This window comes from Poeciliopsis prolifica, unplaced genomic scaffold, assembly GCF_027474105.1.
Source record: "Poeciliopsis prolifica strain line A6 unplaced genomic scaffold, Auburn_PproV2 SCAFFOLD013, whole genome shotgun sequence".
Taxonomy (NCBI): Eukaryota; Metazoa; Chordata; class Actinopteri; order Cyprinodontiformes; family Poeciliidae; genus Poeciliopsis; species Poeciliopsis prolifica.
In genome coordinates this window covers 9040367-9055000 of record NW_026562388.1, presented here as the reverse complement: position 1 = coordinate 9055000, position 14634 = coordinate 9040367, and the positions used below count along the sequence as shown (strand labels likewise).

Here is a 14634-nt window from a genome sequence, read left to right as displayed (position 1 = left end):
GACCAAATTCCAATGTTTGGATGGGAACAGCAGTTTATGAGGCCAGAATCAAAGTAAGCAAATTCTTAAGACTAACATGAAACTACAGTGAATATTAGGAGTCTACTAAACACTGTAAAAATACCAGGTTGAGACCAAGATAAATCAGTACTTAACCTTTTCCACTTTTATGTGACATGTGTCCTCTGTTATACAACTGAAAAACAAACAATACTTTTTGGGGACAAATCTAAATATGCATATATATATATATATATATATATATATATATATATATATATATATATATATATATATATATATATATATATATATATATATATATAAAGAACATAAATATCTATGCGAGGTTCAGCAGTCTAGTAATCCATCATGTCTCAGTGAACACCAGGACAATGCATGAGCTGCACAATGCATGTTGAATGCATATTATAGGGGTCAATTGAAATCTGTTATTTGATTAGGCACACCACAAACACTAAGAAGGTGAAAAGGGGTTTTAATTAATTTATTTTGGTCTCATTTTTTCCCCATAGGGGCAATTGAATTGTACATAAATTGTACAGCTATTGCTCAAGTCAAATGAGCTGGAAGAATTAAAAAACACAATTTAGACTTATTTCTTGAATTAAATCTAAACTTCAGACTCAAAGAATCTAAGTCAATGCTGACGAGTCTGTAAATTATTTTGAGTGGAAATAACCAATTTTATTGCCTTTATTTTCTAAACATATCAAAGATCATGTAATGTTCCAGCACTACAGATCAGTTTCAGTTTCACCAGTTTGACTCTTGATGAAAGTTTATGGCTGGAAATATAAAGGGTTGTGTGATACAAAATAAATAAATGTTCTTGGGAACTTCCTGAACCTTCATGATCTTCCGTCTTTTCATGAGTCTTTTCCCAATGTGTGTTCAAAAACTGACTCTTCTGTTGCACATTTTTTTGCTGCTTTCTTATTCCACTTGGGATGAATAATTCCTTTGTGATCTATTAAGACGTTGCCCCACCACCTCCCAAACTACTCCAATACAACTCCACCAGCTCCACAATATGGATTTGTTCTTCACAAGGCCTCTTCCAGAAGCCTGAACTTCTGGACGTTTGTTTAAATTAGTGATGTTTCCCTCCAAAGAAAACTTGTTCAGGTTACCAGGATTTCCTTGTCAGTTGATGCCAGTGATTTGCTGGTGTTTAATATGTTCCTCTTGAATCTTTTTCCTGGTTAGCCTTTCTCAGTCCCCAGCCTTTCTCTTCCCCTCACAGCTGAAGTGATCAGTGATCACTCATTTGTTCCCTTTCCATGAATCAGCTGTCCCAGTACACAATAGGTCTTCACGGTTCCTTTTCAACTTTTGTCAGAGTCTTTGGCTACGTTCACACTACAGCCTGAGGTCACCCAAATCCAATCCAAATCACAATCCAATCCATTGTGATACCTGTTTCTGATCTTTACATAATATTCTGAACAATACAGATTGGATTTTTACAAATGTGACCAGGTCATTGAGACATATGGTCCTACATTCGATGCAGATTTAATCTATTCAAAAGTGATCTGTGTCTTGATGGCCAGGTTCCATTCATCTGACCAGAGTGTCAGTGGTGCTCAAAGTCGGTCCTTGAGGGCAGGCGTCCTGAATGTTTTAGTTCTCACCCTGGTTTAGTTTGCAGCTGGATCCAATGATGGCCTAAGTAGAACATTGACACTGAAAAGGTTGTTACTACCACCAGGGAGAGAACTAAAACATGCAGGGTGCCGGCTCTTAAGGACCAACCTTGGGCACCACTGCAGTATGTCATTAATGCTGGAAAAAATCACTATTCTGTGCCTCAGTATGCAGAAGCGGGAAGAAAAACACCCATGGTGGACAATTATAAGGATTAAGTTATTAATGTGCTGGCTCCAGTTGGACAACAGCTGCAAAATTGCAAGATATGTTCTACCATTACTATCCATGTTTACTTCTGAAAACTAACAGTTGATACGTATGATGTTTCCGTGTCCTCTGCTGTATACGTAAGACACTTTTAGGTTCATACAGGACATTCCATGGAAGTTTGCATATACTTAGAAATTTGCAATACCACACACAAAAAACAAAAAAATTCACAAAAAATTGGAATTGAGCTTCAAAGCTTCCAGTGTGAAGATAGGCTTTGTTGTCCTGTGGAAAAACACGAAACAAAGATGCATGTTTCCTGTAAATGTGGCATCATTTAAACGGAAATAAACAATCCTTCCAACGTTATAAGATTTATTGCCTAGAACCTTTATTCAATAACAAAATAATTAACTACATAGCCATTTCCTTTGCTTTTTAAAAAAATAAAGTTTAAATCACCATTCAAAGCATCTTTTCTTCATAAAGAGGCAAGAATGATACCATATGGATATGATAAAATTATATGACAGCATCCCTAAGTTAATATTCTTTTATTTACACAGATCCACACCACCATTTAACTGTAAACAAGTCAAAAGAAGTTTAAACATTTACAAAAGGCCTTGTTTGACGAGACTCTCAAAAGGAAAGCACTGTGAGTATCTTTATGTTGCTTAATCAAAAGAAATGAGACATTTACATCATATCCTCGATATGAACAACCGTACATTTTACTAGGTTTTTCCAGAACATTGACTGTTATTTTCTGCTCTGACTTACCTTCTGTTTTCTCTGTAAGCTGAGTCATGGAGACCACTTCTCCCTTGGGGGTTTGTAGCCCCCGGCAGCTGTTAGTCTAAAGGGAAAAATCAGACAGGAATTTCTCACTATTGCTTAACCCATCAAGAGTGACACAGTATTTACCAAAACAAAGTCTATGCGTATTCCCATCCTCCTTTCTGGGATGACTGAGAAATCAAACCCACACATTCTGCTTTTTTCTTCTTGCAACCACGTGAATATTTGAAAGAAGTCAGTAACAGTTTCTCACAGTGGTAAAAGACAAAAAAATGGTACCTCTGAAAGAAAACTAAATTAAAAATCTGACTTCTCAGTGCCCTTTTCTAAGACCGGTTGAGTTATTTCTCTATAAGAGTTTTAGTCTGGAATCTAAAAGAGCTAAACAGATCAGCCTAAATCTCTTTGTAAAAACTCTGAAGACACTTTACAAAAAGTAATTTCAATTTAATGCAGTTGTTTCTAGTTATCAAACAGAACAGCAAACTCAATTCATTGTTCAAAATAGTTTACAAAGTTTCTAAGCTGGCACAGCAGATTGTATTGAGTCATTGACTTGTAGCATTTGCTCCCCCTGGACGAGTATGTAGTTTTGTTCATATTTATCTGGATATATTAAGGACTGTCATGTATTTATGAACACTGACATAATTTAATGTAAATGCATATCATGGTGGTTTCATCTTAGTGTAACCTGGGGTGCAACTTATGTGTATCTTTTGAAAATATGAAATACACTTTTTTCTCAAAACTAAGTTGCTGATTTTTTTTTAGTACAAGCAACCAAATAAATACAAGACACAATGACTGAAATAATCTTGACGTGACTTTCTTCTCCATTCATAAATGGTAACTCCCCCTCAACACAGTGCTGCTGTGTAATGTCGAATGTGTTTACTGAGACATGTTGCCTAAAATCAATGTCCAAAACAGATTTTTTTTTCTCCATCATTTGGCTCGTAAAGCTGAAACATTTCACTTAATGTTAGATGTTGGAAAAAAAAAAAAAAAAAACTGGGCTGGATGGAAAACACACATGTACAAGCCTTAGCTAAGCATTTCATTTGCCTGGGAAAATCAGAAAGGCTCAGACATAATTAATGAACATGTTTGAATTGGTTGATGAATAATGAACACATTAGTTTGATCATATTAACAGGAGTAATAAATGCGGTATGAAAGCATGAGCCCTCCGACTAAATAAACTCATGTGAAGAAAGGCCATCTGTGTGTCACCTCATTAGATTTGCAGCCAAAACAACAAAGCATGTGGGACCACCCTCATCTCTCTACAAATACACCACCACAATTACTAGAAAGAAAGATTGTTGCAAACTTTTTGCAAAGATTGGTACCAACCTTTTCAAAGATTAGTAAGAGAACAGACGCTTGTTGCCCTTTACCCAGCCACCTTCACAGCTGTGCTCTGTGTGCAATGGTAAATGCAGCCATGAATTGGGCTGTGAACAGGACTTTCAATGCTTCACTTGCCTTCTGAAATAATAAATAGCACGGGATCTTATGGGCTCTACACCCATACTCTCTCTGATCTCTGTGTGGCTTCTGTTCGTAGTGGTGCTTTTTTTTTTGTTCTTTTTTTTATCTTGCATTATTAAATTCAAAATCCATACATGACCAGCAAAATATATAGATGTCTAACACATTTGTAAATCAATTTGTCAGCAGAAAGTCTCTATGTGCTGCAGTTATTGGTATGGAAAAAAAAGCACATACTGTGATTTTTCCATTTTAAACTGACAGTGCAAATGCAGTGAAGTGACTGTTACAGGTTTCTCTATTGCTTAAATTTCCCATAATCAGAAAACTTCATGGTGGCACTAGAGAAGTTAGTGCAGTGTTGGGGTCTATTTTCCTGCATAATAGATATTTAAAGCTACATTTATAGAAATCTATTAAGGCACAAGCAGAATAAATGTGACTGTGGGAAACGAAATTAAAGAAATAATACATACTATTTTAAATGGTTACTGAAATTAATTAAATAGTGTTTTAGTTTTTTCTTCCTTGGACACCCAGTCCCATGTAAAAGGCTAAATAAGGACTTGATTTGTTTTGGGGTTTTTGTTTTACTTTCTCACAAAATAATTCCAGTTTTTGGAACGTAAGCTGGAGAACTGCTGGTTGTGCCAAAGTGGGGAGAGTATTACTTCGCTGTTGCTTTTGGCGTCTCAGTAAGTGGAAAACTTATGTCTGTGCGGTGAATGAATATTTGCCCTCTGAGGAATCAAACAGTCCTTTGAGTTCAAAAGGACTGCTTGATTCCCTTCAAAAGGTTTTAACAGGGAAGTCCAACAAAAACTATTGCATCCTTATATGTATCTGCTTTAGCAACCAGCAGATCTTATTGTTATGGTCCCTCTGTAAATTCAAATCTTACTTCAAATTTCAATGGCATCATAATATAGAGAACAAAATGACCATTACTTTGCTCAAGTGGGTTTGAATAGAATGCTGTAAAGGAATCTAGAATACTTGATGTTGTAAAACAAGAGCTGGGAGATGACACAATAAAAATAGCTATTGCGATAGGCAAATGATCATTAGAAAATAGAAAATCTGATAGAGAATCGGATAGAATGTAAATAATTGAATTGAGCTCTGTTTCAGAACCACACGGCATTCTGGGGAGTGAAGACAGACGAAAGACATTAGCGCTCAACTTCTCATGGCCCAGCTAAGCAAGGTGGGTGGGATCAACTAACGCACTCACTTTGGTAAGCTAACAACAACTTACTGAGTAACATCTGCGGTGGCACTTTTATGTTGCCTCCAACATATTGAGACACAATAAAACAGAAACTGCATGGCAGAACACAGTAATTACCCTATTTAAAGACCTTTTTGTAGACCATATCTAAAATATTTGAGAGAACATGCAGCATGAGAAGCCAAAAGACCTGGACATGCTGTTGGCTAGCAATTATAAAGCAGCCATTTCAAAAGTGCCATTCATATTCCCTGTCACTGATTGGCTGTGCTCCCAAGAGTGGACATAAGGATGACTTAGTTTCTACGCGCCACAAATCTGGGGTGAACTTTCAGAAAGTTGCAAAACAGCTGAAACACTGAGTTCCTTCCGATCAAGATTAAAAACCCACCTACCTTTGATTAGTAGTAAATGAACATTAATCGACATACTTGAGTGTCTTGATGATTTTGATTATGGCAAAATGCAAAGTTTATTGTTTTTTTTTCACAACTGGTGACTGTAAGGTGTTTTTTATGACATAAAGCACTTGAACTGCCTTGTGGCTGAAATGTGCTAAACAAGTAAAGTTCAACTGTAGACATTAGCTTCTGTGGTATTAAGATGGTTTCCACTGTGCTTATCGAGGCATTTTCAGGTATATTTGGTTTTTGAACTGTTAAAGTAGGTAATTATATGTGTTTTTAGAGATAATCTCAAATATTCACAGATTTTAGCTATTTTCAGACACTTTGCTCAACTGAGAAGTTGTTCTCATTGATTCAGGTAATAATTTTTGACCACTTGAGGGAGACTTATGTAGCATTTAAATTGCTTTCTAGGTGGTCAGCTGGGAGCTGACCATAATGCAACAGGACACTGAATTCCAAAGCATTTATCTCCAGTATGCATGGAATGTTTTACAACAGGAACTGATCAAAGTTAACTCAAACACTTCAAAGACCTGACAGGACTTGATGTTCAACAAAATATCCTCCTTCTGCTGAAGTTTAGACACACATAACTGGTGTGTTTCTTCAAATACCAGGTCAGACGGTGAGATGAAAAAAGAAAAACAGTGTGCCAGCTTTCTTACAGCCACAAGTTCTGTTGGATCCTGAAGAAATTCATGTCGCAAAATGAACGCAGTTGCTTGCTGAATTGTCAACTAATGTCCCTTTACGACCATAAAGACTCATGAAAACATTACAGTGAAAAAGGTGTTGGGTAAGAGGAAGACATGTCTTTAAGGCTACAGAAGAATTCTGTAAGTTTGATTTTGTTTCAAGAGGCAAAGGAACCGAGCCCCATTTGACACGGATTCCATTCAATATGCAGAATGTTATGCAATTTTCTTGTAAGCGTTTTAATATATGTGAAGTAAGGTAACAGCTGCTCACACACATAAAATACTTTTTCCATACCTAATAAAATACAAGCCTCTGTAAGCTTTCAGTTGTTTTTTTTTAAGTGTTGCACAATTTCCTTAAGCACATCAAGATAGCAGTCCAACATAAAAGGTTTTCTTTAGCAGGGAGTTTTCACACGTCTGTTCAGTGTGGTGATCTTGACCTCAATGCTTCACTCCCAGTTTAAGCTCTGGCATTTGTTCAGAAATTCTCTGGCCTGTTCTTCTTTCATCAAAAAAACATCTCGTTTAGGTCCAGTTGTGTCATTAGATGTGCTCAGTTGGTGGAAATATCAGCGCAACGCAGGTATTGGCTCAAATGCGTCTGCATTGTTTCCACACAGAGATTCTAGCATAAACCTGATGGGATGAATGCCAACTTATGTAAAAATCTGCAGTTCATGTGATGGTAAAGTTGTTCTCAAACTCCCTCCTGTTTCCTGACATTCTGCCCAGGCTCAAGCTGACTTTCAGGAGAGCTCAAAATAAAAATAAAAAAAGTATCTTATGCTGTCAAAATAAATCAAGGTTAGAACTTCAAAGCATATTTTCAGGACTTGCACTGAGAGAAATCAGGTTTGTCGTTCATGACCAAACAAACTCATTCATAGGAATATAGACTCAACACCAGCTGTAGAGCTGACATTTTGATGATCTTGGCAAGCGAGCTTTGGTTTTAGACACCATACTGTTGGGCTTTGCACATTTTCCTATGTGAAAACCACAATTTTATTGGAATTGTTTGTGGAAAACCAACGGAAAGTAACGCATTACTGTTAAGTTGAGTGAACCATGGCTTTCATGGTTTTCAAAATATTAACAAAATTAAAATCTGAAGCGTAGCGTGGTTTTGTATTAGGCTTCTTTTATTCTGTTCCAAATGAAATCCTATGCCACAAACTAGAAAGACAGTTATTAAAAAGGAAGATAAAAATGCCTCTTGAATTAAAAAATAATAACAATCATTGAGTATTCAGGTGAATCTGACAGCAATTATTTACACTGTTTTGTCATTTAAAGGTGTCAGGTTAAATGAGGTTGAATGCTCCTTTCAGTATAATTTTTCATTTATTTCACAATGATGTGCTAGTTTAATGTTATCAAATAGAAGTTCAGTAAATCAAACTCACACAAAAATGAGAAAATATCCAGACAAGCGTAACATTTTCAGTAGTTTTATTGAAAAATGCCTCTTCCATTTCAGAAATAAATAAGAAAATAAGGCTGTGTGTAAATTCACAAAATGTGCAGTTGAAACAGTTGAAAAAAAAGCAATCCTATATCCATAGGTTTGCCACCAAATCCAAACTGCTTTGACAGAAAAAAAAATAAACAAAAAAAAAACTATATTCTGACTTCAGTAAATATACAACATATTCATGCAATGTAACATTTGGTAACACAACAAAAAACATTTGATTTGCTACAGTTAGTCAGAATATCTCATTGTTTACAGGAGGCAAAAAACGGCATGAAACTGAAATCGTTGGGCATAAAATTGTTTGCAACCAGTGAAGGATCTGAAAAAGCGTAACATTTTGAAATCGGAAACAATTCAGGCATTTTGTTACTGTCCACGAACACACATACTGAACTACTTTGTTGTTGTTTTTCACATGATTAGTGCTTTACAAACTTGAGTCTGATGAACACTTGCAGATATGTTACAGGCTGACACGAAAGGGAAACACTTAGCAAGCACACAGGTTTGTGACAAAGCTAGTCTACTTGCTACACTTTCTTGTGTCAAAAAAAATATATATATATGTTCAATAAAGCCAGAGGTATCAAACCCATATAATTATTTGTTTTGTTCTGTGTGTCCTCTTTAAATGTTTGGAAATGATTTATTCTGGGAAATACTGTTTGTATGTAGCTATAATGCCAGTCTTCCTGTATTGTCTGATTGTAGTGATCTCTGTCTTCGCTGGCCTCTGGAGTCACCGCGTGACTGTATTGTCTCAAATTCTCCAAATTCTCCAACTGGCTCCACAGGTATAGTCTCTACCTCAGGTGCAGGCTGGTAACGGGTGGCTAAAAGAATATTTGGCCAAATTGAAAAAAAAAAAAACATAAACAAAAAAAAAAACATTGGATGTGGCTTCAAGACATTTTTACATGAACAATTTTAATACTACACTGTAGAATTAACAAATGTTCCTGTCAGAAATGGATTTTTTTTGCCTCCTTGAGAACCAAAAAACAAATGAAAATTAAAACACCTTTAAATTTAGTTTCAAACTTTTACAGTAAAATCCAACATGATATTTCATTTCTATAAAAGTGGTAAAATGACCAGCTTATACCACTATTTAAAAAACATGAACTGGCTGGAGAAACACATTTTGCACTGACTCAACCAATGTACACAAATACCATGATAACTAAATGAACAAATGAAACATGCTTTAGTCTGGAGCAGAGCTACAGAGCTAAAAGGTCACTAAAGCGTCGTGAAAAGGGGTTATGCCAGGTGTAAGTAAGCAGTGTGTTATGAGGCACAAGCTCAATGAAAAGGTTAACATGAATTTTCTTTTCTTTATTATTAGTAAAATGTCCCAGTTCAGTCATTTACAAAGCAAAAAGAAAAAAAAAAAAAGCTTTATTTACACCTCTGTATTATTATTCTGATATCCTCTTTGTTAGTAGCTGAGTTGGTCGGTTTGTACATGCTGTGTCCTTCGTAGAAAATGCCCAGTCTCTGTTTTTTCCCCCATTGGTTTGTAGTTCAATATGCAAACAGGCCAGCAGGTTGCCATCACTGTAGCTTGTAGCTGTGACATCGTGTTAGTGCCAGCACGCTCCGTTTTCTTTCTTTTTGCATTTCTTTTCCTTTTGTAATGTTAAATATGTCCATGGTGATTATTCTTACAAGCCCCAAAGCAACTGGACAAACATCTCACAAACAGGATCTCAGAATGTAAGCGGCACTGACGACTTAGAAAGTTTACTATGCCAAACCTGAAAACAGTTCAAAAAGGGTGTGCGTTATTAGCAGTTAATTAATGCAATGTAAGTCATCATACATCAGCTAATTGCTTTCATGCAACTTTCAAAACTGAACATCAAATGTCAGGAGGTATTAAAATGTCGTATTTTATAAGCGTTCCCTCCTATTCCCAGAATAGCTGTTGTAAAACTTAGCGCAACAGGCTTGCCAAAGTTCTGGCTTCATTCACATTAGAAATAATACACATGGGATTGTACTATTTTGACCTATGTACGAAAATGTTTTCAGTGTAAAAAATTTATAAGACGGATTGTTAATCTGGATACAAGTCAGATGGTTGGGGTCTCTTGGTGGCTAATTAGTGTACTGAAGCTCCACAAAGACCTCCAAAGCCAAAAGTGTCACATTATTTGGATCCTCCTTAAAAGTAGAATGAACAACTTGGCCTGAGCTACATTAAAGGAGCAGCAGCTAAAAGAGGCTAGGAAGTCAAAAAACTGTAGCTACAATCTACCGTCAGAAAAGTTGCACCATGTAGAACGTTCTCTAAAATGGCATTTCTAAATTATTAGTATCATTAATAACATAATCATTATTAAACTCAACACCAGCCATATTGAAATAATATATTGTTTTTTTAACTTTCAAGGAAAGTACCAAGTCTGTGTAGCAGAACAACTTTTTTTACGGAGAAATGGACTGAAGTAACTCTGATGAATATTTCATTTAAATAAAGAAATCTGTTTCAAAGTTTCATTGCAATGATAATTATAACTACATATTTGTTGTATGACTTGCATTTGAGGGAAATTGAACAGTATGCAACTTAGCAGAAGGAAAGTTATAAGCAAAGAGTTTTATAAAAAAAACTGAAAGAATCTTACATTAGATCCTTTGAGATCTAACAAGAAAATCATAATTTGTTATAATTCCTGAAATTGCAAAAAAGACACTACTTTTCACTGATTTCATCATATTTTGATTTAAATCTAAAAAATGTTGACATATAAACCAGTACTTACAGTATGTTAGCACTAAAGCGAGTTGCAAAGAGCTCCACGGTGAAGATTTCAGACGGTTAAGTTATTTGCATAATGCAATTACTATGTCCTGTTTCTTCAAGACATGACTTTTAGATGCAGTTCATCTCAAAGTTCTGCTTTTTAATCTGTGTTCTAGTCCTTCAAATTGGGTCTGAAAGGGTTTTAACTATGTTTAATAACTATTAGGAACCCCTAAATAAAGACCTCCAAATATCATCAAGAAAATATAGCAATGAGTTGCAAATATAGTCTGTGTAGATTTCATCTATTTTTTTCAAGTCAAACCATGCAGGACTTAGACCGTAGTGGGGGTACCTGTGTATCCTTGTCCATTATATGGAATGCCCACACACTGAGAGGAGTCGCAGTATCCAGGGGGCCCTGGGGGTCCCCTCACACCTGGAACACCTTGACGGCCTTGAGGCCCACGAGGCCCAGAGGAACCAGAAGGACCCGGGGGACCTGTTCTCGACTCTCCTGGTGGCCCTGCAAGAGAGAGTGAGGCCCGTTTAGGAAAGGGAGTCCCTCTGGAATTTGAGTGACATCACCTGTAAACTTTCTGTGGAAACATTTGGGGTCATGGAGCTGCAGTTTCAATTTTTCAACTGCTCAATTAGAGTTTAGTAAGAACAAAAAAAAAAAAAAAAGCGAGACACAGTCTGGAGTTGAGTGGAGTTACCCCCAACCCATCTGTCTAGACAGCACAAACTCAGGATGGAATTTTCCCCTTTCTTCCCCCCTTCTCCGCAAAGTGAATCCATGTGTTGTCAATGCAGCCACCAAGGAAAGCTCACTCTCCAACAATCTAAATCTCTTCACCCTCTCCCCACCCCCAACACACACACTCATAGAACTGAGTCATCAGTGTAGACTTCCTCTCTCTCGTCCTTGGTGTTTTATCACTTCATTCAGAAACAGAGTCTTCAGTGTTTGCTGTTGAGTAACTTAATAAATAAACATTTCCTGTTGCTTTGACTTGAACTGCAAAAGGGATGGAAATGCTAAAGAAAATCATAGAATGCTTTTAGGCAAACGTTCAACAAACATAAAAAAGTTTTAGATGTTTCTACAACAGCATATTAGCTCTGAGTTTGAATAGACAAAACAAATCCATTTAGTTTTAATATAATCCTTCCTGAATATGTAACCACCAACAGCTCTGAATATTCAGTGTGGTGGGGAAGCATGATATTCATTTGACAGAACAATGAATATCATTGTTCTGTTTTTTTTTTTTTTGTTAGAAAAAAATAGCATGGGAAATGATGTACTGTTACATAATACTGTGATTATGTTGAATTGTAAGCATAGACTGTGCTTTTGTCCAAATAGATACAACAGAGAAAGTAAAAAAAAAAAAATCAATGCAAACGTTTAGTATGATTTTGTGACCTTAGACCTGTATTACCTGGTGGTCCAGCTGGGCCTCTTTGTCCTCTAATATCATTTCCAGGGGCTCCTCTTTCCCCTTTTTCTCCTGGTAAACCTGCAAATAAATAAATAAATAAATAAAGACAAGGAAGACAAGGAAGTAAACACTAACACACCATTCCCCAGCATGGAACATTGTGGTGGCTGCATCATGATGTGGTTATACATCATGATGCATAAAATGTGATTAATATAATTTATCTAGGGTTCTTTTTGTTGCTCAACATTTAAATTATTATGATCAGTCAATATATTCCCATGACTTCTGAAAAGTACCTCTTTCTCCTTGATTTCCAGGTAATCCTGGAGTTCCAGGGAATCCAGATCTTCCAGGTTGTCCGGGCTCTCCTCGGGATCCAGGCTCACCAGGAGGGCCGGGAAGACCTGGAGGCCCAGGAGTGTTGCTGCGATATCCGGAGGGAATCTGGTTGAGCAGCACATCAATTCTGCTCATCTGGCCTGCAAAATTCAGATGGATTTCATCAAGTAGAACTTGTTGAGGACTATTAAACTGCCAGAAGCTTGGGAGATGTTTTACTCACTGTTCACAAGCTGTTCACAAACTTGTCTGGCAATGGAACGCATCATGCTCTGGGATGCAAAGTCACCCTGGAAATCAAAGACAGCTTATTGAAGACAAGAGTCTCTTTTCTTGACACAGAAATATGTAAAACGTGCATTTAGGTACAATCTACCTTCTCTCCCTTTTCTCCTTTAAGGCCAACAGGTCCCTTTCAAAAACAACAACTAAGTCAAATCAAGCATCAAACATTTTCTTTCATCATATATTTTCATTTAAGTATTCAGTACATACTGGGCTTCCTGGGTCTCCTGGTTTGCCTGGTTTTCCAGTGATCCCTGGTATACCTGGATTTCCAGGACTTCCCTAAAACAGAAAATATTTGAAATCTTAGTAAATCTTAGGGCAACATTTTACTCCTGCTCCCAGTTAACAGTTGTATAACAAGCGTCAAGTTGGGATTTGTGCTCTGACATCTGCAGAGTGGGAGAAATCAGCTGCCAAGAACAGTGGAGTACATGGAATTGCATGTACACCAACCATCACACTAATGACTCTTGTGGCAGTCTTGATGCTATAGACCATGTACGCTCTGTTAACATGATGGCTGGATTAAGCAAATTCAGACCTCCGCAAACCACCGCAAAAGGGAAAATGAGAGATGCATGCATCATTCTCACAACAGTGGGAGAGCCACTCTGATTTTTATGTGCTGTTCCAGCAGAGTGGAACTGTGGAGCCAGAGGAGCAGTTTTTTTTTTTTCCTTTTCAGATATACAATATCAATAAAAAAGCACAAAGCATTATTTATTTGGTACCTATAGATACTCACCATTGGCCCTGGTGGGCCTCTGGGTCCAGATGGCCCCTCTTTTCCTGGTGGCCCCTTTAAAAGAAACAACACCCAGTCACATGTGAGTTATAGCTCCTCGGGGAGCATGGTAGTTTAATATATCATTGTCATAATCTAAGGGGCTTTTTTTGCCTTAAGGGTGCCTTTTTAACATAAGGAGTAACACCTTTACAGGCTTAACTACATGTGAATATAGTTAAACACCAACAACTTACTCAAGATACCATATAAAGCATGATGTTAAAGAGCTTGATTCATTTTAAGGGCTTTTGACTCAATGCATACTTTATGCTAGCATGGAATTCTTACCCGAGCTCCGCTTGGTCCAACAGGGCCCAGAGGACCGCGTGGCCCAGGAGGACCCTGGGAAAAAACACATACACTTTATCATAAAGAAATCACCAAAAACTGTAGCCATTTATGTAGCCCTTCCAGTGTGTCTAAAGGCTTTCAATATGCTGAAAATGCATTTCTTTCATACATATTTAGCCAAAGATAACATATTATTTTGCTTGTAGAAACTCTGAAAAGTCTCCTGTGTCTCATATGATCGTTGTTCTTCTACAACAGGCCACATCAGGTCAAATTGCAAAGATGCTGCTGCCAATAGACTCTGAACATTACAGGGCGGGATTTTCTCCCATACTTTCTTATTTCAAGCCCAAGCAGTGGTGATTTCCTCACCAGCTCAATGGTGGGAGTTGAATGAATGACATCACCTGGATAAAGTCACCCTTTCACCACATGAATTTTGCTCCCTGGCAAATGACTCAAATTTAACTGCTGACATAAGTAACAGAAATGTAAAGAACCTCTATGAACTTTGGTTACATGCTGAAACACCTAGAGGTCATTTTAAGTCTTTCTAAATCCCATTCTACTTCAGTTACACAGATCTTTTATTCTCAGGAATAAGAAGTACCATCTATTCCTTATATCATTTTAAGGCTTTGCTGTTCTTTTACCGTTTGTCACTCAAGAGGACCAAATTAAGAGTTGGGTCTCCCTTAGGGTTGGCATGATAAAGCTCGCAAATC

General features: G+C 37.0%; 1 protein-coding gene across 4 annotated transcripts in view; it reads right to left on the bottom strand.

The window, feature by feature from the left end:
• Positions 1–7959: 7959 nt before the first annotated feature.
• The window catches only part of col12a1a (collagen, type XII, alpha 1a), a 62692-nt gene continuing 56017 nt past the window's right edge, over positions 7960–14634 (bottom strand). For 3 of the 4 annotated variants that reach the window (XM_055038163.1, XM_055038164.1, XM_055038166.1), the window contains 9 exons: positions 13907–13960; positions 13577–13630; positions 13039–13110; positions 12920–12955; positions 12767–12833; positions 12501–12683; positions 12202–12279; positions 11109–11279; positions 7960–8834 (listed from right to left, as the gene is read on the bottom strand). In XM_055038163.1, coding sequence (XP_054894138.1) covers positions 8677–8834; positions 11109–11279; positions 12202–12279; positions 12501–12683; positions 12767–12833; positions 12920–12955; positions 13039–13110; positions 13577–13630; positions 13907–13960 — 873 coding nt within the window. In that variant the 3' untranslated portion in view covers positions 7960–8676. Of the gene's footprint in view, positions 9762–11108; positions 11280–12201; positions 12280–12500; positions 12684–12766; positions 12834–12919; positions 12956–13038; positions 13111–13576; positions 13631–13906; positions 13961–14634 lie in introns of all 4 variants that reach the window. The other variant, XM_055038165.1, reaches the window with a different exon arrangement.